This window comes from Tiliqua scincoides, chromosome 1 (assembly GCF_035046505.1).
Source record: "Tiliqua scincoides isolate rTilSci1 chromosome 1, rTilSci1.hap2, whole genome shotgun sequence".
Classification (NCBI taxonomy): Eukaryota; Metazoa; Chordata; class Lepidosauria; order Squamata; family Scincidae; genus Tiliqua; species Tiliqua scincoides.
In genome coordinates, this window is record NC_089821.1 from 278,410,277 (window position 1) to 278,437,189 (window position 26,913).

At 43.6% G+C, this 26,913-nt stretch overlaps 1 protein-coding gene across 1 annotated transcript in view; it reads left to right on the top strand.

The window, feature by feature from the left end:
• KIF13B (kinesin family member 13B) overlaps positions 1-26,913 on the top strand; it is a 143,725-nt gene that overhangs the window by 13,760 nt on the left and 103,052 nt on the right. Inside the window, exon 2 of the mRNA XM_066626486.1 lies at positions 1,669-1,762. Coding sequence (XP_066482583.1) covers positions 1,669-1,762 — 94 coding nt within the window. The remainder of the gene's footprint in view (positions 1-1,668; positions 1,763-26,913) is intronic.

Consider the following 26,913-nt stretch of genomic DNA (forward strand, 5'->3'; position numbering starts at 1 on the left):
TTACTCTGAGGACCTCGGAGCATCTATTTAATCCTATCATAGTCCTGTAGTGTAGGCTGAGATATGGTAAATGACTCAAGATCATCCAGTGCAGTTCCAGACTGAGGGGACCCAGTCTTCCTGGCACTGCCCAAAACTCTGTTTACTGTTTCATTACTTTCTCTCCATTGTGCATGAATTTGTGGAAGGAATGCATATTCAAGAGGGCGAAGGAGAGAGCGATTTGAGAGTAGCTTGGAGTCCATGGGCTAAAAGCAAATATACTGGAGACTTAACAACTTCTACCAGGGTTGTAAAAGAACTGCATTTTGGTTCCTGTTGTTGGACTGTATATGCAAAGCTGCCTTACCCTGGTTCACCAAGGTGGATATAGCTCTGACTGACCTGCAGAAAACCCCAAGCCTCTTACTGCTTCTTGTTGCATTGCATTGCGGGTCTCGTTGTCAGTCAGTGGGGGTCTGGCAAGTCCCATGAGTACTAGTAGACACCAAGTCAAGTACCACTGGTTTAGAAACACTGAGCTGTTTGGGTCAAGGGTCTGTCTTGATAAAAGGCAGCTTCCTGTGTTCTCCAGCAGTGGCTCTCCAAGGTCTGGGCCAGAGAAGAGGCTTTCTCGTCCCTGCTGCATGAGAGCCTTTCAACTGGTGGTTGAAACCTGGAACCTTCTGTATGCAAAGGACATATTCCACCACTGAACTCTGGCTCCTTCCTACTATAGTTCAGTTCTGTATTGGATACAGTGATGGTCATGGTGAATATGCAGCACTTGGAAAGGCAATGGAAAAGAGGTGCTTCTTGTCAATACTTTTGTTATTGACTGCCTCTGATTAAGTTGATGAGTGGTAGTTCCTACCACTCTTCCTACTACCCACCTTGAGGTTGGGGTGGGGGCTCTTGAACTAGCTGAAAACAGCTCTGCAAGCATTGGCTGTCCTCTCAGCCCGTGGAAGTGGAGACATCCCAGCTGCAGTGTTCTTTGTAGTCCAGGATAAGTTTGACATGGTGAGTGCTGGAGGAGGGAAGATGTGAAATTGTGCTGTTGGGGTGATGATGGATGATGGATCCCAAATGGCCAATGGATGATGGCCGGATCCCAAAGGATCTCCTCTATAGAGAACTCGTGCAAGGAAAGCTCCCTACATGTAGACCACAGCTGCGATACAAGGACATCTGCAAGAGGGATCTGAAGGCCTTAGGAGTGGACCTCAACAGGTGGGAAACCCTCGCCTCTAAGCGGCCCGCTTGGAGGCAGGCTGTGCAGCATGGCCTTTCCCAGTTTGAAGAGACACTTTGCCAACAGTCTGAGGCTAAGAGGCAAAGAAGGAAGGCCCATAGCCAGGGAGACAGACCAGGGACAGACTGCACTTGCTCCCAGTGTGGAAGGGATTGTCACTCCCGAATTGGCCTTTTCAGCCACACTAGACTCTGTTCCAGAACCACCATTCAGAGCTCGATACCATAGTCTTTCGAGACTGAAGGTTGCCAACAATGGGGTGAGTGCTGGAGGAGGGAAAATGTGAAATTGCGCTGTTGGGGTGAGCAGGAAGGTGAATATGACAGGCTCAGTAGAAGTATTCATTTTGCAAGACTAAAAGTCTGTGACTGGGGACTGGCATATGATATTTTACTTATTTTTCCGTTCTTCTTTCCACTGCCCTTCTCTAACAGAAATAGACCTGCATACAAAATGTGTGGTGGATGTGGATGCAAACAAGGTTATTCTTCATCCTGTGAACACTAATCTTTCTAAAGGAGATGCCAGGTAAGCTTTCATTCTTTTTTAATTAAAAAAGAAAAGACAGCAGGGGTATGATTGGTTCACCTACGGGTAAGAAATAGGTGTTTGAGAACACAGGGATTCATGCTTTGTTTTTTAAATGAGGCTGATCTGACTTGGTTGCTATCTTCTTAAATGGGGCTTGTCCTGTTTTAGCTACATTTTATAAGATGCTGAAAATATGCTGCATATTCTGGAGTAAATATGAATCTGCCCCCAAATTATGTTTTTTTTTTTCCAGGCCATGAAATGTGACTTTTCACAGCCATGACAGCCAGTTTTAGGGCAGGCTAAAATGCTCTTGAGTTGCGTACATGTTGGATAGAGTGTGTTTTTGTTTGGTCTGCCATAAGCCTGCACAACTTGTGGCCCAAGGAGCCAAGCCAAACACAGCCCACGTTTGGGCACCTGTGGTAGTTTTGGAAAATTTTTGGTGCAATTAGAAGGATTAGGCACCCTCTACCCCCACACTGTGGGCCTGATCCAGATTCTCTTCCCTTCCCTCACCCTAGCTGTTAAAAAAAAAATAAGTACTGCAGTAGACAAAGACACATTTCACGTCTTGTTAAACTGTTAAGTCTATCTTACAGACCAAGCTTAAGGGGCTTGATGAAATAAACTCCCTCTGAAGACCTGTTACGGGTCTAAGCACTTATATTGGCTTCCATTGATCTCGCCTCATGTTGACCAATTTTCTTGAAACCTGCACTCCCCTTAGCTCTCAGCTGAATATCACCTGCACCTGTATGCACTCAAACAATGCATAAGCTTATCTTATAGCCCTAGGGAATGATTTCTTTAACCTTGGTTGAGGAAAGGTCATTGAGACTGAATTTCTTTTCCACTAACTATGGAACTGACAAAACCACACAGCTATAAGAAGCAACGTATATTTTGGTGAGGTACTTCTGGTGCAGTGTGTCTGAGTTACAGCCCTAATTTGGTTTCGGCTATTTTGTAAATACCAGATAAATTTCAGGTAAATTTTTTTTACCTGAAAGCATGAATGTATCTGTAGCAGCTCTGTAGAAGCACAGAAAAAATCTGCCAAATGTGCAGAAGTCACTGAATTGAGGCTCTCTAATTTGAAAATTAGAAAAGGAAGTTTTTAGGCCTTTTGGGTTTGAAGATATAATACGTGAGCAATGCCAAGTGAAATTTCCAAAGCCTGAGGCTTTCCTGCAAGATATTTTTGCTGCTGGTTATTGGGACTTCTGCTTCCTATATAACTCATGATTAGCAGCACAATAAATCATGCCAAAACACATCATGCAAGCTTGCTTAATTTGCATCATTTATATGGGGTATAGGATTTTAGCTTACCCTGACACAGATTCCTTCTTAATTGTGGACTACTATAGACAACTCTGCCTGTTCTTGTAGATCAGGTGATATATCTTGAGAACCTGAGATATAAACCTGAGAACATGGGTTTGTCTATTTGCCTACATGGTTTTAGAAACCACCTGCAACTAGACACAAGACCCTGGATGTCTTCCTTGTTGCTTCTGAAATGTCTTTGACTCCTTAGTGCAATCCTTTTGGTCAGATATCCTGTGCCTTTGTAACTTCCCTGAAGTAACACAGGGAGAACTGTAGCTAACAGGCCAGACTAAACATCATCTGGCTCCCAGTCCAATTATAAAACCCTGAGAACAAAAATGATGGGTTTCTGAAGCTGTCTAAACAGTACTACTAGCATGAAAACCATTGGCAGTAGAAGCCAAAGATGTAATTAGAATTCATGGTCTAGGTTGGGTGGCTGGGCTCTGCTGAGTAATGCCGAGGTTTGCAGTGGAACTTTCACTTCTGTTAACTAAATCAACTTGTTTAAGCATTGGACAAAGTTCAGACTTCCCTATCAAGATCACAAGGTGGTTGTGTGCCTAGAGCACTGGCATCCATCCCACTTTCTGAGTAAATAGCTCGAAAGCTTCAAGGTAGATCTTAAAAACCACATAGGAGAATATTATTATTGTAGCAGAGTCTAACCTTGAAGCAACCAAAAGCAGGAATGACTTCCTAGGCAGTTGCAGCATTCCTGGGTCGCATCACTACTCCTACCCTTCCCCACCAGCCATGGCAGAGTGGGGAGGGGGCATTTGGTTAGGAAGTTCTGGGTGGCACATTTTTCTCCCCACAGATATTGGGAAATCCAGTACTGTGGCTAGGACAGTCATAAAATAGTCTGTATTATGTTCAGTGGCCTGATTTCTGCATCCTGGAGTAGGTAGATTGCTCCATCCATACAAACTAGGCCTTGGGCATTTGCTTTGGCATGGGAAAGGCAGGATATAAATTTTTTCAAATAAAATAATAAACTGCTTTCTACAGAAGAGCTCAGTGGTGTGTCTGTGATGCTAGGAAAAGCAAATCCACATCCTGCATAGAACTGTTGTGCTTTTACTTTTTGCCCCTTGCTTTGGAGGCTTCTTCCCAAGGTGATATTATAAGGAAAGTCCTCTCTCCACTATAACCCAATTTTGGCTGTGCTGATGATGTCCGGCAATAGCAACTTATTTCTAAGACTTTCCTTGCAAAGCAGGAAGTCATTTACACTGGATGCAAGGTATTGTTGGACTAACAGGCAGGGAGATTTTACAATGAATGATGAGTGGGTGAACAAGTAACAATGCTTTCTCAAACTTGATACTGGCTTAAATTATTGCAACTTTTGTGGGAGAAAACAATTGAAATAATGTATTTATATTGGAGGTAAGATGATCATTTTGTGGTTTGTCTTGGGGCGAGACTATAAAATCTATTTAGCTATAGGCCAGTGTTATTCAAACTGTGTGGCGCGGCTGTTTAGGGAGGCACCAGGAACTCAAAGGGGAGGCGCGGGATGTCCTCTCGCAGCAATACAGTCACACCCCTGGGCAGAAGAGCCCTGAGCAGAGCCCGTAGTCTGCGCTTTTTTAAAAAGCAGAAGAAGCAGGAGTTGCTCAGCTGCGAGAGTGGCTGTTGCTGCCCCGCCCTCTTTTCCCTCCACTCCGAGGCTTCCACCTTCTGTGTTCGCTGCATGTTGTTCCCAAAGCTCTTGGACTCCAATCCCCATCTGGCAAGTACCGAGCATGCTCAACTTGCAGTCCTTAACCCTTGCTGATCCTTGTCTGGTTGGTTCCTAGTTCCCAGCCTGGGATCGCTTCTTATCAAAGTGAAATCTCTCTTTTCAACCCCTCCCTCTTCCACTCCCCCCTTTGAATCTCCAAACCTTCCTGCTTTCCTCCCCCTCCCCAAATAAAACGATTCCTATTTTACCAGTCACCAGGGGTCTTAAAGTTGCTTCCATGTAGTTGGCAAAGGGGGAGGGGAGAGACAAGCACACACTTTACTTGGCCAGGGGTAGAAAAAGGGTACTGTTTTTAAAGTGATTTATTAATCTTGTTGTTTGACTGAAGAGGAAAGGCTGTATTTTTAAAGTGATGAATCTTGCTATTTGAAGGGAATACTGATCAGCCATTGATGAAGTGATTGCCAGCCCAATCCTATCCACACTTTCCTGGGAGTAAGCCCCATTGACTCTAATGGGACTTACTTCTGAGTAGACATGCATAGGCTTGAGCTGTGCATCTCCTAGTATAGGAGACAAATCAGCTTCCTAACCAAACCCTTATCGGCTCTGATATATTTTCATGATCTATTTTTGTTTTTCCCACCAGCTGCTGGAAATATGTAATTTCATTAAATTAATAAAGGGTTCAGTCCTATCCAAGGAGAATGGGAGAAATGACTAGTTGGATTGGGGTCCACAGGGGTGTGTGTGTGTGTGTAATGTTGGTCAGACTGGTTGTTCACAAAGTTCATTTGATAAAACAATTCTTCTGTTGGTATGCTTACAAAGTTTTAAAAAAGAGTCTTCCTGGACCAGACAAAATCTACCTACTCCAGCATCCTGTCTCCAACAGAGATCAGCAGCTGATCATTTATAAAGCATGTATATTGCTGTGTATTAATAATATATTTTTAAGATCTGCATTTAATTAATGATATGATTAATATAATTAATATTAATATAATTGATATATAATTAATGTTATATTATAATAAATATAATAATATATTATATTTAATATATTTAATATAGTTAATATTTCTGGCCACTTCCTGTTTAATGATGTCACTTCCAGCCCTCAGGAACGTAATGGGGAGTCATGGCCAACAGCCACAGGGGTCAAGGGAGCCACTGGCCAGAAAAGTTTGAGTACCACTGCTATAGGCTAATAGTAGGTGCTTAAATTCTTGGAGCATATGAAGATTTTAGAAAAGAACCCAACTCTGCCCCATTTAATCATTTGAAGTGATGCTTTCTTTAACTGCAGATTCTTGAATTCTTTACTGTGAAGCTGTGATGCTTAGAACATAGCCCTTTTGTGCTTCTCAAAGCTCCATCATCGACTGCTTTCATTAGGAGAAGTACAGTACTTAAATCACAGATAGTCCTTCAGGCAAAACTATAATAGCATGTAATTGATAAACCATCACAATCAATTGCCTGTTGGTCTATTGCAAACTAATGAACAAGAAGTGACGGTTTGTAAAATTAATTGTGGATGGTTCACAGCAGGCACAGGTGCCCTTCTTCCATCACGTGCATGACATTGTGTGACAAAGGTGTACCATAGTAGTTTATTTTCTCCCTCTGTCCCCCCAAGGAGGAGGAGTGAGAGGCGGTGGTGTGAATCAGACCTTTGCCCATACAGCCCTCTTTATGAAGCATACATATTGCATGTTATATTATGTGCTTGAAAGAGGTGGTACCATGCTACTTCACTGTAGGGAGAGAATAGTTGCTCAGGTAAGCATATAAATGTGGGAGTGAAGGTCCATAGGTGCTGTACGCAGGGAATCAGGGTAGGCACATGGATTGTGGAAACCCACCTGGATTAATATACGTATATTGTCTGTGATCCAGACCTTACTGAAGCAGTGAACTTGTGCCCCATGCTGTGCAACTTCAGACTGCAGGTAGGGGGGGCTGCAAGATGGAAAGACCTTCCATGCAAAATCAATCTCTGCCTTAGAATACCAGCAGGTCAGACTGAAAACTAGGCTCTTCTTTCTGACAGCTAGTTTGCTATGTGAGAGATTTGTTTTTGTTTTGTTTTTTTAAGAGAAACCTCTGAATCCTGAAGTGCTACAGCCTACAAATGGAATCACCACTTTGGGAGAATTGGGCAGATGGTGTGTATGAGGTTTTATGGGGGGGGGGGGGGGTTGGTGGTAACAGGAAGGGTAGAATCATGTTCAGTTTCTAGAAAACAATTGTGTTTATAGGGGTGTCTGAGTGGAGATTTTGTCCTGGGCCTGGATCCAGAAGGTTTTGTAGGCAGCCCTGACAAATCTCTTCTTCATCCTATGATGAAAAAGTAAAATTTTGTGATGGGGAATCTTGTATGAGAACTTGACTGAAAGGGCATGGTAAGTGAAAGAGAGAGAGAGAGAGAGAGAGAGAGAGAGAGAATTGGTTTTTTAACCTGGGGTCACTTTGTGAAATTATTTGGGAGTAGGTTCAGGGTAAACAAGGGAAAATATTTCTCCAGTTAATTGGTAGAAATCACTGCCACAAGATGTGTTGAAGGACACTGGTGTGGATGACTTGAAATGACAGATTTGTAGAGGAGAAATCTATCCCTGGTTATGAGTCATGATGACTGTGTAGAACCTCCAGGTTCAGAGGCAGTGTGCCACTCAATACCAAATGCTGGTTTCAGACAGGGAATGTATTGTTGCCTTCATGCCTTGTTCATGAGTTTTTCAAAGACATCTGACTGGACACTCTTAGAAAGGTCTGCTGGACTGAATGATCTTTGATTGAATACATCAGGAAGTTCTTTATATGTATTCTCTCTCTCTCCCTTACACTCGAGCATTCTTTGGATAGTGTGCAAGGCTGAGCAAGGTGTCGGGAGATGGGAGGCAAATTGATCTGTGATTTACAGCATGGGGCAGGTTGGTTTTATTCAAATCAAAGGAAAAGATTTATTGGGGATTAAAATGGAATTCTTGGGATTAGGAGGAAAAGTTCAAAATAAAGTAAAAAAAGAGTCTTAACAGTAAATGCGAGTCTACTGAGAAATAAGTCCTATTGTATTCAGCAAGGTTTACTACTAAGAAAGTATGTATAGGGTTGCAGCCTTAGACCTCCCTGACTTAAAGCATCACTTACCATTCAGCATCCTCCAGGCACCAGAGGAAAAAGTCGTTCTAGGAGTTAACTCTTTCTTAGCTGGACAGGATAATAGCTTTAATCTCCTTTTGGCTGGCATCTTGTGTCTAGATACATCTTGCTCCTCCCAACCCATCGGAGCAGCTCTCTTTTATTCTGCTATTAAGAGCCTAACCCCCCTCCCCCTTTTGATATATGTTGGTTTGAAATTAAATAGATAATCAGATTTCCTGCTCTCAAACTGGTGAGCAAACCAGACCAATAGCCAGGTGTGGCTAGGTTTCGGAAGGCTTTTGTTTTCTCATGATCCCAGAAGGTGGAGGAGCTCCAATTTGCATTTGAAAGGGAAGGCTGTGTGTCATACATGACCTAGAGCTCTGTCAAGAATGGAGAATGTGATTGGGCTGCTTCTTAGGCAGGTCTGAGTGTGCACAGAGAGCTATCATGGGGGGGGGGTTGAAGGGAATTTTCTCAGAAGAAGGATTCTTGCCCTTAACAGGAGATAAGGAAAAATCCTGGTTCATTCTGCAAGTCTCTCCTTCCTCATTTAACTTATTTTAGCCTGTCTCCCTTATGCAAGCAAACCTGATTTTGAATCCACATTGTGGTTTAATTGTCTGTAGCTGGAAGGGTTGGATGGAATTGGCAGATTTTAAATAAAGTGTTTCTCTAGCTGTATATTCCTATCTTCAGAGAACCATGCCATTCCGAAGACCCAAAATAGAATACAGTGCAACTCTGGGAAGCACAGAACCATGCAGATTATTATAAGTGTTAATCATGTAGGCACTGGGTTGATGCAGAGGTCATTGCATACAGTGGAAACATATGCTTGGCAGGCACCGCTGGGAAAAGAAATGTTGGATATAAAATGGTGCTAAAAAAAAAAAGACAGTAGTGCACGTGGATTAATCAGTTCTATTTCCTCACCTGGAAAATTAGCTCATCGTACATTATCCTGGACCAAGTACTGTATCTGTAGTGGAATGCATCAATTGCTACAAGCCTGAAAACAATTCTGCAAGAGGAAAGGCTGAAAAATGTGAGATGACCCAGGAAGGAAGCAGAAAAGGAAATATTTTGATTTCCCCCCCCCTAAAGAATTGATGTAGTAATGGTAGATGTTTACCCTGTCTGTATGCCTTGGCCTCATAATTAAATAGCAAAATATTTGCCGAACTGTATTCATAGCTTGCAGAAGTCTAGGAAAGCTACTTCCGGTAAAACCAGAAGGCTTTTGGTTCTGCAGACCATTCTGAGGCGTACAGAAGCCAATAAAGTGGGTTACCGACCCAGCACAACCTAGAAAAGTGCTCTGGAAGCTCCCTAGTAAGTCATTCTTGTTAGCCGTGTCACAACCCACCACAGAGGATGAGGTGGATCGCAGTGCTGGAATTTTTGGGAACCGCTGGCCTAACCTATGGTTGGGTGATTGTCTGTGTGAAGACTCTTTGACATTCTTCTCTCTGTACTTGTGTATGTAAGTGGAGGGAGTCATAGTTCAGTGGTAGTTCACATACTTCTGCATGCAGAAGGTCCCAGGATCAGTCTCTGTTGTCTGCCTCATGTGGGGCAGGGACAAATTCCTGGTTGAAATCCTGGAGAGCTACTACTAGTCAATGCCCACAATACTGGGCTAAATGGATCATGGTCTGACTCAGTATAAGGCTATTTTCAGTGTCCTTAAACCTATCCACATAGTCAAACCACTTCATGCATAAGATGATGTGGACTCTGGTCCACAAAATCTTTATGCCACAATGAATGTTTAGCCTTTGAGCTACCACAAGATTCTTCATAGTGTTTTCTGCCGCAGACCGACATAGCTGCTCCTCTGGTGTTAACCCAAGTAAAAATCCCATGATGAAAAAGCTAGATTTGAGGATGGATTTGAAAGTAGGGGAAGAGGTAGAACAGAAGATAAACAATGTGTTCTCAAAAGCAATTGCAGGTATAAAGGACAGCAAGGGAAAAATGATGAATTCATTTAAGGGTGCAGGAGCATTTTGAGCAGCTTAGGGTAGTGAAGCTATGTGGGAAGGACATTGTGCTAAACAGAACATGGGACTTTTAAAATGAGATCATTAAACCCACTTTATGTATTGCTTTTCATCAAAGTTTTTAGGACAATTTGCAGAATAAAACAAAATGTGTAAAAAATAACAAACACAAAAACAGATCAGTGGTAAAAATAATATTAATTCTGTTCTCAAATCTGGATGAAAATATTTGTTACATGTATACTTGAACCTAGATGGGTTTCCAAAATAGCCATGTAAAGGCACAGTGCAATTAGGGATACATAATGGGATCTTCTATTCTCTGGCAGGTGGTGAAACAATACAGGTTCTAGGAATGTTTTTACTTGTTTGCCAAAAGCAGCAAGACAAGGGGGATAAATGAACCTTCCAAGGTTCATTGCATAGTTCTAAGGAAAATTGCATAGTTCTGGGCCAGTCATAGTAAAGTACCTGCTGTTGGGCAGATGCCAACTGAATATCCATAAATGAATGGAAGCAGAACCTCATTGGTTAGTCTCAGATTTCTGTATGAGAGGCAGGGCAGTGTGTGAGTGAAGGTGCCCCCTGAGGCTATCTGAATCCAGATGAGACTGATTGTATTGATTTAGTGCTTCAAGGCACTAAAATGGGGGTGGGTGGGTTGAGGCATTTTTTGTGCATTCTGTTGTTGAACTGTACAACACGGCACTTTTTCCTCCTGAGTTCCTGCTGGTGATCTTTGTTGGATTCCGAATGCTGTATTGGATGTAATCATCCAGAGATGATCTCATTAGTGTTTGTCAACAAACACTAGAGAAGAAATGTTTTAGGTAGCGTGTTCTATTTTTTGTGAATCTATTTTGTGATTTTGTGTTCTATTTTTTGTGATTTACGCACACTCTCTCTCTCATGCTGGAGAAAGTGCTTTTTGTGACTTTTTCAGCTTGGTCTCAAGAGGTTAATTCCTTGGAATTGGTATTCTGTGGCTTCAAATGCTTGCTCATGAATTTGCTTTCATTTTGAGGGGATTTGTTTGCTCTGAGTAAATATTCAGGTTGCCTTCTAAAGTCCTCAGAGTGTTTCTGTTGCACATTAACTCAGTGTAGCCTTGCATGCAAGTCTCTTGGAGTTCTGAAGAACCCAATAAAAGCCTGTTATGGGGTGTGGCAACCCTGAAAAGGCTGTAATAATCCAATCTCTTAAAGGCCAAGTTCCTTATGGAGGCACGCATGTGTAGAAGTGCATCCAACTGGTAATTCTAGCTGACAAGTAGAGTCCTATGGCCATCTGCTCCTCAGTCCTGTTCCACTTGTGAAACTCCAGAGAGATGTCAAGGACATGCAGTTTATTATAGGAAGCTGCCTTATGCTGAATCAAACCCTTGGTCATCTTGGTCAGTCTTGTCCACGCTGACCAGCAGTGACTCTCCAGGTTTTCAGGCAGGATGTATCTGCCCTTCCTGGAGATGCTGCCAGGAATTGGACCTGGGATCTTTGGCATGCAGAGCTAGGGGCTGTGCAACTGAGCCACAGTCTTTGACCTTAATCCAGGAACCTCAGGATCTGGGAGAGACTCAGCCTGGTGGGGCTCTGTGTGCTCAGGACACCTGGAGACCCGGGTACTGATGCAATGGGGTGTGCAGTGTCAGCTATTGTGATTGATGGGCAGCATGAAACCTCTTGATTATATACACCTGAAATTAAATACTAGGGTTCTGGCTTTCAGCCCTTGCCTGACCAGCCAAGTTTGTTTATATTTCTTGATGTATGGCAATAAGCTGCACAATGTGTCTTTACTTCCAATGCAGCATTATCCATCTTTTCTAGCTCAGTCACTGGCTACTGATTGCAAGGACCATGAGCTGGTAAACATATTTTCCAGATTAAAATTTGGGTACAACTGTCCATGGGCTTGTTGGGGAATGTTTCTGTAGCAGCAAAAAACCTGATGCAGGATGTGGCACTGTCAACAGATTTACATATTGAGAGCAGGAATAGTGAGGTGGTGGACAGTGGGGTCTGTGAGCTGGATCCTTGGTTCAAGTCTCACTTCAGTTGCAAGCTTGTTAGCAGGCAAGCCACTTTTTACTGAGCTCCCTTGTCTGCTTTGTGGGAATGATCTGGTCTACCTTACAGGGCTGTTGTAAGGCTGTCTGAGGTAATGATTGTGAAATGCATGTTTTAATTAGGGCGTGAATTTTAATAGCAGCAACTGATGATTGGCTGTCACCTAAGAAAGCATGTGCCGCAATAAGTTGGTGAGAGATGCGACAGCACAACTTGGTATTGCCCATGTCATTCCATCTTATCATAAGAACATAAGAACAGCCCCACTGGATCAGGCCATAGGCCCATCTGGTCCAGCTTCCTGTATCTCACAGCGGCCCACCAAATGCCCCAGGGAGCACACCAGATAACAAGAGACCTCATCCTGGTGCTCTCCCCTACATCTGGCATTCTGACTTAACCCATTCCTAAAATCAGGAGGTTGCGCATACACATCATGGCTTGTACCCCATAATGGATTTTTCCTCCAGAAACTCGTCCAATCCCCTTTTAAAGGCGTCTAGGCTAGACGCCAGCACCACATCCTGTGGCAAGGAGTTCCACAGACCGACCACACACTGAGTAAAGAAATATTTTCTTTTGTCTGTCCTAACCCGCCCAACACTCAATTTTAGTGGATGTCCCCTGGTTCTGGTATTATGTGAGAGTGTAAAGAGCATCTCCCTATCCACTCTGTCCATCCCCTGCATAATTTTGTATGTCTCAATCATGTCCCCCCTCAAGCGTCTCTTTTCTAGGCTGAAGAGGCCCAAACGCCGTAGCCTTTCCTCATAAGGAAGGTGCCCCAGCCCCGTAATCATCTTAGTCGCTCTCTTTTGCACCTTTTCCATTTCCACTATGTCTTTTTTGAGATGCGGCGACCAGAACTGGACACAATACTCCAGGTGTGGCCTTACCATCGATTTGTACAACGGCATTATAATACTAACTATTGTCACATGGTTTTGTCACTATACAGTAGGATTCTGTACAAATGTTCAGGTGGGAATCTTTGGTGCTCATAATACCAATGCCTCTCTTACTGAGCTGACTGTGTGTTGGTGATCCAAGGGTATTATGAAATGTCACATGAGTCAGTTATGCTGGCAGAGTTGCAATCTTTTGAATCATGCTGAATTTTGGATCCCAAGTCTTCCAAGGTGCCCATTTCTGAAGCAGCAAGAGCCTTCACTCTGCAATAGCTCCTGAAGTGCAGGCCTTGTAAAACAATAAACACTTTTTTATACATCTAAAGCAGGAAATGGTCAGGGAGGCTGTTGGGCTTGTCTGAGGGAATAAAAAGGAAGGTTGAAGAGAATAGTGATACTGCACAGAAGCTGGATGGTTTCTTTGCATCTGTGTTCACTGCAGAAGATGTAAGCTGGATACTCATGTTTAAACTGACCACCTTGGGGAGGGACTCTAACTGAATCAAACAGAAATGACAAGGGATGAGTTTCGAGAGCACATTGACAAATTGACAAATCACTGGATTCAGTGGTATCCACCCAAGAGTACTTAAAGAATACTGTAACTTGCCCCTTTTGTCATTCTGTGTCAGAGTGCTAAAGGTGGCCAATGTAACACTCCTATTTAAAAAGGGATCCTGGGGGAATCTGAAAAATTACAAGCTGGTCTGCTTAATGTCTGTTCTGGGTAAACTAGTGGAAGATATAAGGATGGAATTATGTAGCATTTAGAAGAACAAGCCTTGCTGAAGCTGAATCAGCATGGTTTCTGCAAATGTTAAGTCCTGCCTCACTAACCTTCTAGAGCAGGGATGTCAAACTCATTTCATACAGAGGGCCAAATAGTATTCATATTGCCTGCTAAGGACTGAATGTGATGTCATTAAGCAGGTCATGACCACAAAGAAGCATGTTTTTGTCACTTAGGAACTCGGCTGCAAATGGCAGAAGAGAAAATATGCAAATCTTGGTCATATTTTCAGTAAATGGGAGTGTCCAATCATTGTGCGGGCTGCCCTTTCAGCAAGTGACATCTCAGTACAGCTCTGCATCAGCTGAGAGTAGTTGATGGTGATGCTTGGAAAGCCCAAGAACCTTGACACCGCACACTTAGACTTTGTCAAAAGATTTTTGAAAGTCTGTCACCATAGGCTTTTATGTAGAGTTTTGTAGAGTTTTATGAAGAGAAGCCCAATAGTTAATAGAGTTAGCAGACAAGGAAAAAGAGGACAGGTGCTTTATGGGTTGGTAACTGGTTGAACAACAGCAAGCAGAGCTCAGGAATAAATTGTTAGTTTTCACAGTGCAGGAAAGCTAGGTCCCCAGAAGATCTGTCTGGGACAGGTGCTTCTCATTGGTTCATAAGTAATCTGAACTTGGGGATAAACAGTAGGGTTATTATTAATAATATTTATATACCGCTTTTCAATGAAAAGTTCACAAAGCTGTTTACAGAGAAAATCAAATAACTAATGGCTCCCTGTCCCAAAAGGGCTCACAATCTAAAAAGATGCAAAAGAATGCCAGGGAACAGCCACTAGAAAAGACACTGCTGGGGTGCGGAGGAGGGTCAGTTACTCTCCCTCTGCTAAATTAAAGAGGAACGCCCACTTGAAAAAGTGCCTCTTACCCAGTTAGCAGGGGTTTTTATGTAGAGTTTTATGAAGAGAAACCAAATACTGATGATAATAGAATTAGCAGTCAAGGAATAAGAGGTCAGGTGCCAAGAGGTGAGGTTGCCAAGTTTGAGATGCCACCAAACCATCCAAGATGGTAAAAATCAAAGCAAATGGTGAAGAGCTCCCAAAGGACCTCTCCCAACTGGGTGAAATAGCAACTGAATAGCTAATGGAGTTTGTTGTTGAAAAGTATAAGGGGGTGCACATTGAGGCAAAAATCCCACCTTATACACTAATGGAGTCTGAGCTGTTGAGGGCGAACCAGAAAAATCTTGAGATGGTGGTAAATAACTCAGTGAAAATATCCACCCGGTTTGTGGCAGCTGTGAAGGAGGCAAACTCCCTGCTGGGGTCATCAGGAAAAGGAAGTGGCTGTGCATATTAGTAATAGGTAAACAGAATATACTGCTAATAGTATAATTTATATAGGCTGTCCCTGTGTAAATTCCACATTTGGACTCCTGTGTGCTATTCTGGTCACCACACCTCAAGGAGCATATTGTAAAGCTGGAAAAGGTGCAAAGAGGGCAACCAAAATGGTCAGAGAGCAGAAGCAATTTCCTTATGAGGGAAAGCTACAATATTTGGAAGACTTGATAAAAGTATGCAATAATGTATGCAATACTTTTTTTAGATTGTGAGCCCTTTTGGGACCAGAAGCCATTAATTATTTGATTTTTCTCTGTAAACCGCTTTGTGAACTTTTTGTGGAAAAGCAGTATATAAATACTGTTAATAATAATAATAATAATAATAATAATAATTAATAATACTGTATGGAGAGAGGATCAAGAGACTCAGAGTTTTTTGTTTTTTTCACAGCACTAAAATTGGGGTTATCCATTGAAACCGACTGGTGGGAGATTAATGATGAACAAAGGGAAGCACCTTTTCTAAACTGCTCACAATTAACCTGTGGCATTTCTTGCCACAAGGGGTGGTGATGGCCACTGACATGGATGAATTTGGAAGGGATTGGATAAGAGTCATGGTGGAGAGGTCTGTTCCTGGCTACTAATCATGAAGGATGTGCACTACCTTCAAGTTCAGAGGAGCAGTTTGCCTTTTTCTCCAGTTTTTGGGCTGCCCAGAGGCGGCTGCTGTGGGAACAGGATGCTGCCTGAGGGGTCTGGTCTAGTAGGGGTCGTCTTGCACTGTGTTTCTGAGAATTCTAGTTAGCATGCTGGAGTGCTGAAGAGGTGGTGGCTAGTTCCCCCCCTCCCCCCCCCCCGGCATCTTGTATTCAGTAGTATTGAATACAAAGATAATTAATCTTTTAAATTTCTTTCAAATGTTTTGCCCTGTGCAAATTCATATCTCAAGCAGGCCGCATTTGTTTCAACTGAGCATATTCTGGGTCTTGTTTAGAATTTCTCAGAATTCAGTCAACTCCTCCTGAAACTGAGGGAACGCTTGGACAGTGTGGCCCTAGAGCCCTTCCATGAGCCTCTGCTGTCTTTTTGCCAGCATGCTGTGGAGGAAGCGCCATTGGACATGCAGGAGTCTCACAATGGCAAAATGGATACGGGATAAAAAGTGGAGCTTCATTTCCATCCCAAATACACCCAGGTTGCTCCTGAAAGGAAGATTTTTAATTAATGAGATCCTTGGGGACTGAGTAAGATACTTCCCTCTTTGTCTTCCTCAGCATCTCTGTCCATGTCTCTTCACACCAGAGACAAAGACAAAAAGGGCCGTTTTTCTTCTTCATACAACCCAGTATTTTATAGGGTGTTTTTATTGCTGTATCCTTTTAAAAGTCTGTTTTACAGGATGGTGACATCTGCTCTTAGCTGTCCAGAAGGCAGAATCCTTCTCCTGGGCTGGAACGTCTGCCCTTTTGATAGTGAATCCAGACAGTGCGCTACCATTCACCCCTTCTTTTTCTCTTTATAGACGATACTATATAATTTTTAACAGAATAGCTTGTTCAGTGTCTGCTATAATGTTCACAGTGGGAAGAACTGTAGCTGAAGCCCATTGACCAGTACACACAACCTGTTGGCTGACTCTTTCTGGCTGACTGGCTCTTCACTGTTTGTCTGCACTACAGCTAAAGCCAGTGTTTTCAGACTGGAGCTATGGTTAGAAGAATGTCTATAATTTCTTGATATTGCGGTTAAACACAGAGTCAGAGGAATGTTTCAGAATCCTAGATGCCAGCACCAGATTTTTTTGAGTTGGGAGACATTTTTCAAATGCCAGTTAGTTGCGACTGTGGAGATAGTGCTGTAAGACTTTGATGGACTTTGTTCCTTCTCAGTCCAAGTTTGCTTTCCTGAGACACTCTTTTCTCATCTGAGATCTCTCCCCCCCCCCCAATTTCATAAGTGGCTTTGTGCCAAATGCTAGAACTTCTGAACCAGTTTATTCCAGCCCAAGTTTAAAAGGCCATGCAGATGGGAGGCTATTCCTTGCAGGTACTTGATTTAAAAGCTGCTTTCTTCCCATTTGTAGTCTCTGCAGGACAATTCATTTTTATTAAGGCTCAGAGAGAAAGGAAAGAGATCATAGCGTCATTCAAGGTAGTGGCCTGGTCTTGAAGGCATTCTTGTACTTATATTTCTGCCTCTCTGAACCTTGCTTTATGCCATGTCTTTAATGGCTGGTGGGACCTCCCCATCAACCTTGCTGCCCCTCCCCTGCAAGCACCTCTTCTCTTCTTTGTAAACCTGTTGGTCATGGACATGTGAAATTTTGATGGATAAAGAGATGGGAATGGACTCAAAAGAAGCATTTGAGTCCATTTCCTCCCCTCCCCCCTTTTAAAAGCACTTTCCCTTGCAGCTGGAAAAATCCTTTGAGGAGGGAAGGGAAGAACTGGGCTTAGGGGGCCCAACTCCAAGCCACTGGCTAAAGAGGAAAAAGTGGCAGGGAGTCACCTGTGCTCACTGTCCTGAAGGGTGAAGAGTTTACATCTATCTAGTGCTTTTTACTGCCAGGAATAGCTTTGCTCGAATGAAAGTATAGCAGATGTGCCATCTTCTGCTTCTGTCAGTTTTGTAGGTTGAGAAATTTGGGGGAAGGGGTTCTTTCTTACCCCCCCCCCTGCTTTTTTGCTTGGTTTTGCAAATCAAATTGACAGCACTTTTGTTTGTTCTTTGTGGATGAAAATCCAATCTACCAGTATGTTTTAATAGCTGGTGTTGTAATTACGAACTTCAGGAGCAGGTTTGTGAATGAAAGTTGGGGTAATGGAGACTGTCTTCTACCCCATGCTCATCCATTTTGGGCAATATAGAGATTGATAGCCAACAACTCAATGATTGTTGGATCAAAGTAACACTTAGGGCGTAATCCTAACCCCTTGCGTCAGTAGTTTCCAGCACTGACATAAGGGGAATGTAGTTCCGAGGTAAGGGAACAAACATTCCCTTACTTTGAGGAGGCCTCTGAGAGACACCCAATGGCAGGATGCAGCACACGTCCCATTGGCACCACTATGCCAGTGCTGGAAAGCACTGACATAAGGGGCTAGGACTGCATCCTTACTGTAAGAATTTTCCCTTATTTTTTTTCCACTATTGCATGCTGCTTTCTGTTTGTGTAATCCTGTTTGTGTAATTCTTCTGGAAGTAGATCTGTAGAGTTCTGGGCTGGGAGAACACAGTGTGTTTTTTTTGGCTGACAATCAAAGGTTCCTCCTTGCCTTGCAAGGTAGTGCTAGGGTGTGTACTTGTGTGCTGAGTCAAAAGTGGAATGCCTTGTTGCGTTGGCATGTTGTGGGTGTAGTTGGGGAACAGCCTCTGCAATCCATCCACATCTACAGTGACTTTCAGTGTAATTGTACAACTGATAATTTGGAGATTCTGAATTGCAAGGAAAGAGCCTTTGACCAGCAGGAACCTTGCTTAAGACTTGTCTCAGACTTGGTTGTGATGTTCTTGGTGTTTCTTGCCATGGTGGTGTTACTGATTTACCTGAGCTTTAGGATTTAGCTGTTCTTTCAATTTGTCTTATCAGTTTGTCTCAATCAGTCTTCTCACTCCCCAATACCAGCATCTGTGGAGGCTTCTTTTGCTTGTTTGTTAGTGTCCTATCAGAAGTTGCTTACAATATCACTTATTGCAAGCTCTCTCTGCAGTTTACTGAGCTGGGTCAGCAGTCCTCTGCTGCTTTGGAGATTAGGTCCTCACTTTCACATCATTCGCCCCGAGGCCATTGTAAGTTTAGAACTGATAAGGAAGCTTCATCTACACAGTGGAGCAATGGATCAAGATGCAGCTGCTTTCAGCAGTTAGCCGTGCTTCCTCCCTTGCCCTTCAAGAACTCTCAGTTGAAAAGGCTGAAAGGGGGAGAGGAGTTTGTAAGACAAGTCTCCATTTTTCTAAATGTATAGCTTGGAGCAAATTTCTATTTGGTGATGAGCATCACCAGTACCACTCCAACCAATGGACAGTGTTTGGAGTTTCAGAATTCAATAAGTAGTGGATTACTTTAATAATGCAACACATTTCCTCCCGCCCAGTGCAGGTGCCAGGCTGCTGGAGGTACTGCCCCACCCTTCTCCCCATAATCTTTCCAGTGGTGAATGATGTGTGATGGGCAGTGACAACCCCTCCTGCCCTTGCCACCATGCAAAGGGAGCATTCCCTCGAGGCTCCAGGATGATGCAGGGACCTCTGGAGGATTCCCCGTTTGTAAATGGGGATGCAGAGTGCAGCAGAGGCACAAGTCTGTTGGCTGGATTGCACTGCTGTTGCTGTGAGGTTCAGGGGTTAATTTGCTGGGCAGTCTGTGTATGTGTCCTTGCTGGTTCCCACCCTTCTGCCCCAGAATCCTGAGATAGACCAGAGGTAGGTATGTTGCGCTACTCACAACCTCCTGAATTTTAGCTTCTTTCTTCACAAATGGCAGGCTGCAAATTGTAACCGGAAAATACCTGTTGAGGGGAGACAATCCTCCCTTTCCTTCAAGTACAACAAAATGCAAATAAGTTCCAAAGGGAAAACTGTGTTGCTCTGTTGCAGCACAACAAGGACATGAGATGGCATCCAGATTAACATTTCCATGAATGAAAGCAAGAACACCAGATAACAAGAGACCTCATCCTGGTGCCCTCCCTTGCATCTGGCATTCTGACATAGCCCATTTCTAAAATCAGGAGGTTGTACATACACATCATGGCTTGTAACCCGTAATGGATTTTTCCTCCAGAAACTTTATTATGACATAGGGTGTTTGTCTTTTTTAATTTAGAGCCCTGATCGTTGGATTACTCTGATGCAGTTTGCTGCTGCAACAAAATGCATGGCCAGGATAGCAACATTTTAACTTTTGGCCTAAAATGGCAATAAAACCTGAACTAGTCCTGATCAGCATGCTGCATTCTTCTCTGAAGAGGAGAAGATAGCTGGAAGGAGATGGCAGCTGATGCTCTTGTAGACATTGGGCACCTTCTTCCTCCAGTCTAGAGTCTGCTAGATGCAGAGAGAGCAACCTACTGCCATCCAGGTGTGCTGTGTGGTTTAAAAAGAAGCAGAGTAATGCTTTGACTTAGAGGCCAGTACTCTTGCACAACTTCCACTGGATCTTGTACAAGAAAACTTCCTTGTAGATTAGGATTTTTTTGGAAAAATGAACTTTATTAGATGTGTCTGATGCATCCAGACTGTTTTAACCTTTTGCCATGTATGAGGTTTGAGTCAGCATGCTAGATACTGTGATGAAATGACAGCAGGATTGTCTATGAGGGCTTCCTTGTGTGTTGGGTTCTTTTTAATTGGCTGCAGCAAATCAAGCTTGAAATGTTTATGAGTGGCAGATGTGAAGGGGAGCCCACCAGGGTCTTAAAATCTAACCCCAGCTGACCCTGACCTGTTGCCATGGTGTCGCCTTTGACCAGAGAAAGTGTGGCCACTGGCCATGTACTCCATACAAGGCTAACCTGTGACCATTAGACTGTTGCATTTTGAGTTTTGTCTCCGGGTCGGGTAGGTAAAGCAAGCTGTCTGTGGTGGCGCGTGAAGTTAGTTGTAGTTTGGGGAATTTTTTAAAAAGGCTTTTCTATTTAGAAAAGAATGACAGGATGGAGAGCTTGGTCAAGATGTATAAATTATGCACGGAGTAGCATGATAGAGGCTATTGTCTTATGCTAGAACTCAGGTCACCTAATGAAATTGATTGGCAGAAGGTTCTGGGCAGTCAGAACGAAGCTGTTCTTTGTACAATGTAAAAGTTAGAGGTAGAATTTGCTGCCCAGAATGTGGCAAAAGCCACCAGCTTAATGACTTTAAAGGGGGCTAGACCAATTCAGAGAAGAGGAGGTGGATAGTAGCCATCATGATGAAATTCAGGTGCCATGTTCAGAGGCAGCAGCACCCTGAATTTCAAATACTGGGGAGCAACACCAGGGAGAGGACCAGTCTTCTGTTGGTGCACTTCCCAGATGTATCTGGTAGGCCACTGTGGACAATATCAGGGTGGATCTTTTGTCTGATCTGGCAGAGCATAGTTCTTGGGCCTTTTTGAAAGGTAAGGAATCAAGCACAAAATGTCATTGAGAGCCAGGAGAATTCTCCTTTCCTTTTCATCTAGTTGGGGCACAGCTGGTCCGTCTATGAAGCCATCTGACATACCGTAGATACTCCCCTATAGGGCGATAAATTTGTCCCAACAGATAGCGCCCGAATCTACCCTTCACCTTATCTGCGGGGCCACTTGGGGTCAGGGCTGTTTCAGGCACACTGCAGAGCAGCTGTGGTGCTGCTGGGGAGGGTGACTCATTTCCCCCCCTGCTCAGGGGGAGCCTGCTGCTCCCTCCTTCCCACCTGGAGCTGGGAGACTGCTTGGCTCGCCTGCTGCTCCCTTCTTCCCGCACAAGACCACAAGATACTTGCATCTTGCTGCCACTCCTCTGCATCTGGCATTCTATTTACCCTCACATCCCCCAATGAAGACACCAGACTGCACTTAGGTTTAACTTGGGTCACTTTATTAAACACAAGTGACCAGTTTTAACACATGAAACCTATTGAAAACACCTTCCCTCCCTTGCCAATCTGGGATAGGCGAAAAAACTGCCATCCATGACCAGTTTGGATGATAGAAAAAATTCCTACCCAACCCTCACAATGAGCAATCAGCTAATCTCAGACTGTACATACCCATCATGGCTTGTAACCTGTGATGGAGTTTTCCTCCAGAAATCTGTCCTTTTAAAGGCATCTAGGCTGGATGCCATCACCACACCCTGTGGCAAGGAGTTCCACAGACTAATTACATGCTGGGTAAAGAAATATATCCTTTTGTCTGTTCTAATTAATGGAGTGGTTGCAAAAACTGAAGCAAGTGAGTCATACATGCATGGTTTTTTGGAATGGTTTTTGGGGCTTTTGTTGTCCTCTTGGAATTTTTTTTATAGAAATTTTTGCAATACTGAGTGATAACCAATGTTTAGGTATCTTGCTTTTCCTCTTAGGCGGTTCTCTTTTAGCTATGCTTGGTATGCAAAACTTGAGTTAGCCGCCTTGAGCTTTTGGAAAGGCAGGGTATCAGTGTTCTGAAATAAATATTAGAGTGAGAACTGTTTTCAATACAATTCTCTGTACTGTGAATTCCAGCTTGATCACCACACTTCCCCTTTAAGAAGGGATGATATATGTTGTGAAATGGGGAGGGGGCTATAAAATCTCTGCCTTTGAAAGAAAAGAAACATTTTCTAGCCTGTCCCCCCACATCATTACTAATGAAGGGAGTGATCGGATATCTAGCTCTCAAGCATTACGCTTTACCCATTTGTTGAGGTATTGTGTGTGTCTCTGTTAGCAAAGCATAGCTTTGGTCTGTTTAAGTGTGTGTGTTTTACTTGGAGTAGGAATAATTCTCTGTTGCCCTCTAGAACAATTAATGGAAGCCTGTGTGTTAGATTCACACAGTTTGATTTTTCCTCTGGGAATATTCAGTTATTAAGTCCAGAATGTGCCAGTATTAAAAAGTACAAGAAGAGGAAATAGTCATGGGGTGAGGAGAGAGGCTCGTTCAGTTGCCAAGCTAAAGTAAAACGTAACCATTTCCAGTGCCAAATGGAATCCTCTGTTTTCCGTTGCAGGGACAGGTGAGCTTCCAGCATTGCAATTGAAATTTGTTCTTTACCACATCTCTCCATAAGTGTGAGGCAGCTTACAACAAATCTCCCTGAAACTCGCAGAATTACTAAAGGGCAGCATTAATCACAATGTGCGGCTATTAAAAATCCAGCAAAATTGAGAGGTGTGCATTTTAAAAATAATTCATCTTGCAAATCCACGTAGTCACATGCCAGACAGTTGAATCACTATCCAAAAGTTTGTGGATATCTGTTTTAGGAACAGATATACAGTGGTGCCTCGCATAACGAATGCCCCGCGCACCGAAAAACTCGCATAACGAAAGAGTTTTTCGATTGAGTTTGGTAACTCGCATAACGAAAGTTTCTGGCCGTGCTTCGCATAACGAAAACTTTTTAGGTCCATGCTTCGCATAACAAAAACTTTTTAGGTCCGTGCTTCGCATAACGAATTTTTTAAAAAATTAAAAATTTCGTGTATGCTTCAAATTTTAGAAATCCTCTGTACAGTATGTATGCCTTTAAAGAGCACGTAATCTATGGTGTCCCATGTCCATCCATCTCCTGAATTAACCCATTTCTGCCCAGCCACAAGTATACACATTTGATCCCTGTTGTGTATAGAACGTTGGGCAGACGTGATTGTGGCACAGAGGAAAGGTCCTCTCTCCTAGTGCCAAGGTCCCAGTGAAATCTGTTGACTTGCCCTCACTAGCAGCTGTTTGCCTCAGGAGAGAACTTGCAGATGGCTATTTAACCTGACTCTATAGAAGAAAATTGTTACATAAGAACAGCCCCACTGGATCAGACCATAGGCCCATCTAGTCCAGCTTCCTGTATCTCACAGCGACCCACCAAATGCCCCAGGGAGTACACCAGATAACAAGAGACCTCATCCTGGTGCCCTCCCTTGCATCTGGCATTCTGTCATAGCCCATTTCTAAAATCAGGAGGTTGTACATGCACATCATGGCTTGTAACCTGTAATGGATTTCTCCTCCAGAAACGTGTCCAATCCCCTTTTAAAGGCGTCCAGGCCAGATGCCATCACCACATCCTGTGGCAAGGAGTTCCACAGACCGACCACACACTGAGTAAAGAAATATTTTCTTTTGTCTGTTCTAACTCTCCCAACACTCAATTTTAGTGGATGTCCCCTGGTTCTGGTGTTATGTGAGAGTGTAAAGAGCATCTCTCTATCCACTTTGTCCATCCCCTGCATAATTTTGTATGTCTCAATCATGTCCCCCCTCAGGCGCCTCTTTTCTAGGCTGAAGAGGCCCAAACGCCATAGCCTTTCCTCATAAGGAAGGTACCCCAGCCCAGTAATCATCTTAGTCGCTCTCTTTTGCACCTTTTCCATTTCCACTATGTCTTTTTTGATATGTGGCGACCAGAACTGGACACAATACTCCAGGTGGGGCCTGTACATCGATTTGTACAACGGCATTATAATATTAGCCGTTTTGTTCTCAATACCTTTTCTAATGATCCCCAGCATAGAATTGGCCTTCTTTACTGCCGCCGCACATTGAGTCGACACTTTCATCGACCTGTCCACCACCACCCCAAGATCTCTCTCCTGATCTGTCACAGGCAGCTCAGAACCCATCAGCCTATATGTGAAGTTTTGATTTTTTGCCCCAATGTGCATGACTTTACACTTACTGACATTGAAGCGCATCTGACATTTTGCTGCCCATTCTGCCAGTCTGGAGAGATCCTTCTGGAGCTCCTCACAATCACTTCTGGTCTTTACCACTCGGAAAAGTTTGGTGTCATCTGCAAACTTAGCCACCTCACTGCTCAACCCTGTCTCCAGGTCATTTATGAAGAGGTTGAAAAGCACCGGTCCCAGGACAGATCCTTGGGGCACACCGCTTTTCACTTCTTTCCATTGTGAAAATTGCCCATTGACACCCACTCTCTGTTTCCTGGCCTTCAACCAGTTCTCAATCCATGAGAGGACCTGTCCTCCAATTCCCTGACTGTGGAGTTTTTTTAGTAGCCTTTGGTGAGGGACCGTGTCAAACGCCTTCTGAAAGTCCAGATATATAATGTCTACAGGTTCTCCCTCATCCACATGCCTGTTGACCTTTTCAAAGAATTCTATAAGGATCGTGAGGCAAGACTTGCCCTTACAGAAGCCATGCCGATTCTCCCTCAGCAAGGCTTGTTTGTCTATGTGTTTTGAGATCCTATCTTTGATTAGGCATTCCACCATCTTACCCGGTATAGATGTTAGGCAGACCGGCCTATAGTTTCCCGGGTCCCCCCTCTTTCCCTTTTTAAAGATAGGCATGACATTTGCTATCCTCCAATCTTCTGGCACCGTGGCCGTTTTGAGGGACAAGTTGCATATTTTAGTCAAGAGATCAGCAACTTCATTTTTCAATTCCTTAATAACTCTTGGGTGGATGGCATCAGGGCCCAGTGACTTATTGACCTTTAATTTATCAATGAGGTCTGAAACATCTTCTCTTTTAACCTCTATCTGACTTAATTCCTCAGTCAGGAGGGGCCGTTCGGGCAACGGTATCTGCCCGAGGTCTTCTGCCGTGAAGACAGATGCAAACAACTCATTCAATTTCTCTGCCATCTCTAAGTCTCCTTTTATCTCCCCTTTCCCTCCCTCACCATCCAGAACTGCTTCTCTGGCAGGTTTCTTGCTTCTAACATATTTGGAGAAGCTTTTATTATTCCCCTTAATGCTGCTGGCCATGTGTTCCTCATAGTCTCACTTGGCCTCCATATTCACCTTAGGAGAAGTTGACTTAACAGCTCGATCCTATCCAACTTTCCAACTCAGGAAGCGATGGGAGCTCCTGCCACCTGCATGCTTACAGCAGTGGCTGGGGCAATTTTGCTGCTGCTGTGAAAACTGCCCCAGCTGCTGCTGTGACAGCCAGCAAGCTGCAGTTGCTTCTTGATTCATTGGGCAACTAGTGCCCTACTTAAAATAGTGCCCAGGGCTTGTGCCCTGGGGTGCTAGACCCAAGATACGCCACTGCTGATTGGGGGAATCCTTGTAGGAATACTTATCTTTAATGAAAACATTCCTGCTTTGGTGAACTGCTATCTCACTGACTTGGAACTAAGCAGCTTTTGGTGTTGGAATTACACTGTCCTGTGTCTCAAAGTAGGAGAGACTCAAGCTGGAAATATTTTAAGAACACCCACCCTAAACACTGAATCCATTTCCTTCCCTTTCTCGCTCCTTTGCATATTCTAGCAGCTGTGATCTTGTCAGCAGAAAGTAATTTTTCTTTTGCTGTTGAATGTTTGGGTATTTAATATTTTACATCTGGTAAGTGTATTTTAATCAAAGCAAGTGCTTTGGCTTCAGTGATGGAGGAAGAGGGCAGGAAACTTACTGGGAAGTACAGTCACTTCTGATGCTTTTTTGATGAGACTGTGTTGCTGGGGAACATCTGCTGAGCCTATGATTCCTGCTAGCTGTGCATTCAACACCTGGCACTGTGGTCACCTACTCAGCCAGCAACTGTGTATTTGTGCTTCCAAGTCTGGTCTAACTGTTGGGCTAAGTGACTATCATGAAAGTTCCTGAGTCAAATGGGTTGTTATGAGCGGTGGCGTAGCTGGAGGGGGGCGGAGCACTCAGGCTGGCAGGGAGCCTCAGCGAGGCGGGCAAGTGGCCCCTCCCTTCGGGGCCATTCCCAGCGAAACGGAGCCACCCCCCTCCAGCTACGCCACTGGTTATGAGTGCAATTGTCTAGGTAGAGTTCACATTCCCTTTTTCAAGTGCATCACATCCCTTAACCCACTTTTAGATTATTTTCAGCCTGTTTTTTGCAGTGAGGATTTGAATGGCTGTTGCAATTTCTTTTTGGATGATGGTGACTGTAACATTGGCCAGTATCCAAGCGCTGTTCGCAGATTTCCCCGAGGCTGTTTATCAAAGCAATATGGCTGGAATTATTTTGTCAAGGATGGGAACAGTGTGTGTGTGTTTTTATGGTAGCATTTGTGTCTCATGCATTAAGTACTCATTTGAAATAACACCCACACACAACATTGTGAATGGGTATTGTGATGTTTCTTTCCTTGCAAAGTAGATGTTCCCTCAAAATGTTTTGTGTTGGGTGTGATGTGGTGGTCCCTGACAAGCCTGCTTGGAGCTGCTTGGGCAAGAAATATAAAAAAAAAGCCTCCTGGCTCAGATCTACCCTAGAATCTTTCTGTCAAACAATAGCCAACTGGGTGCCCC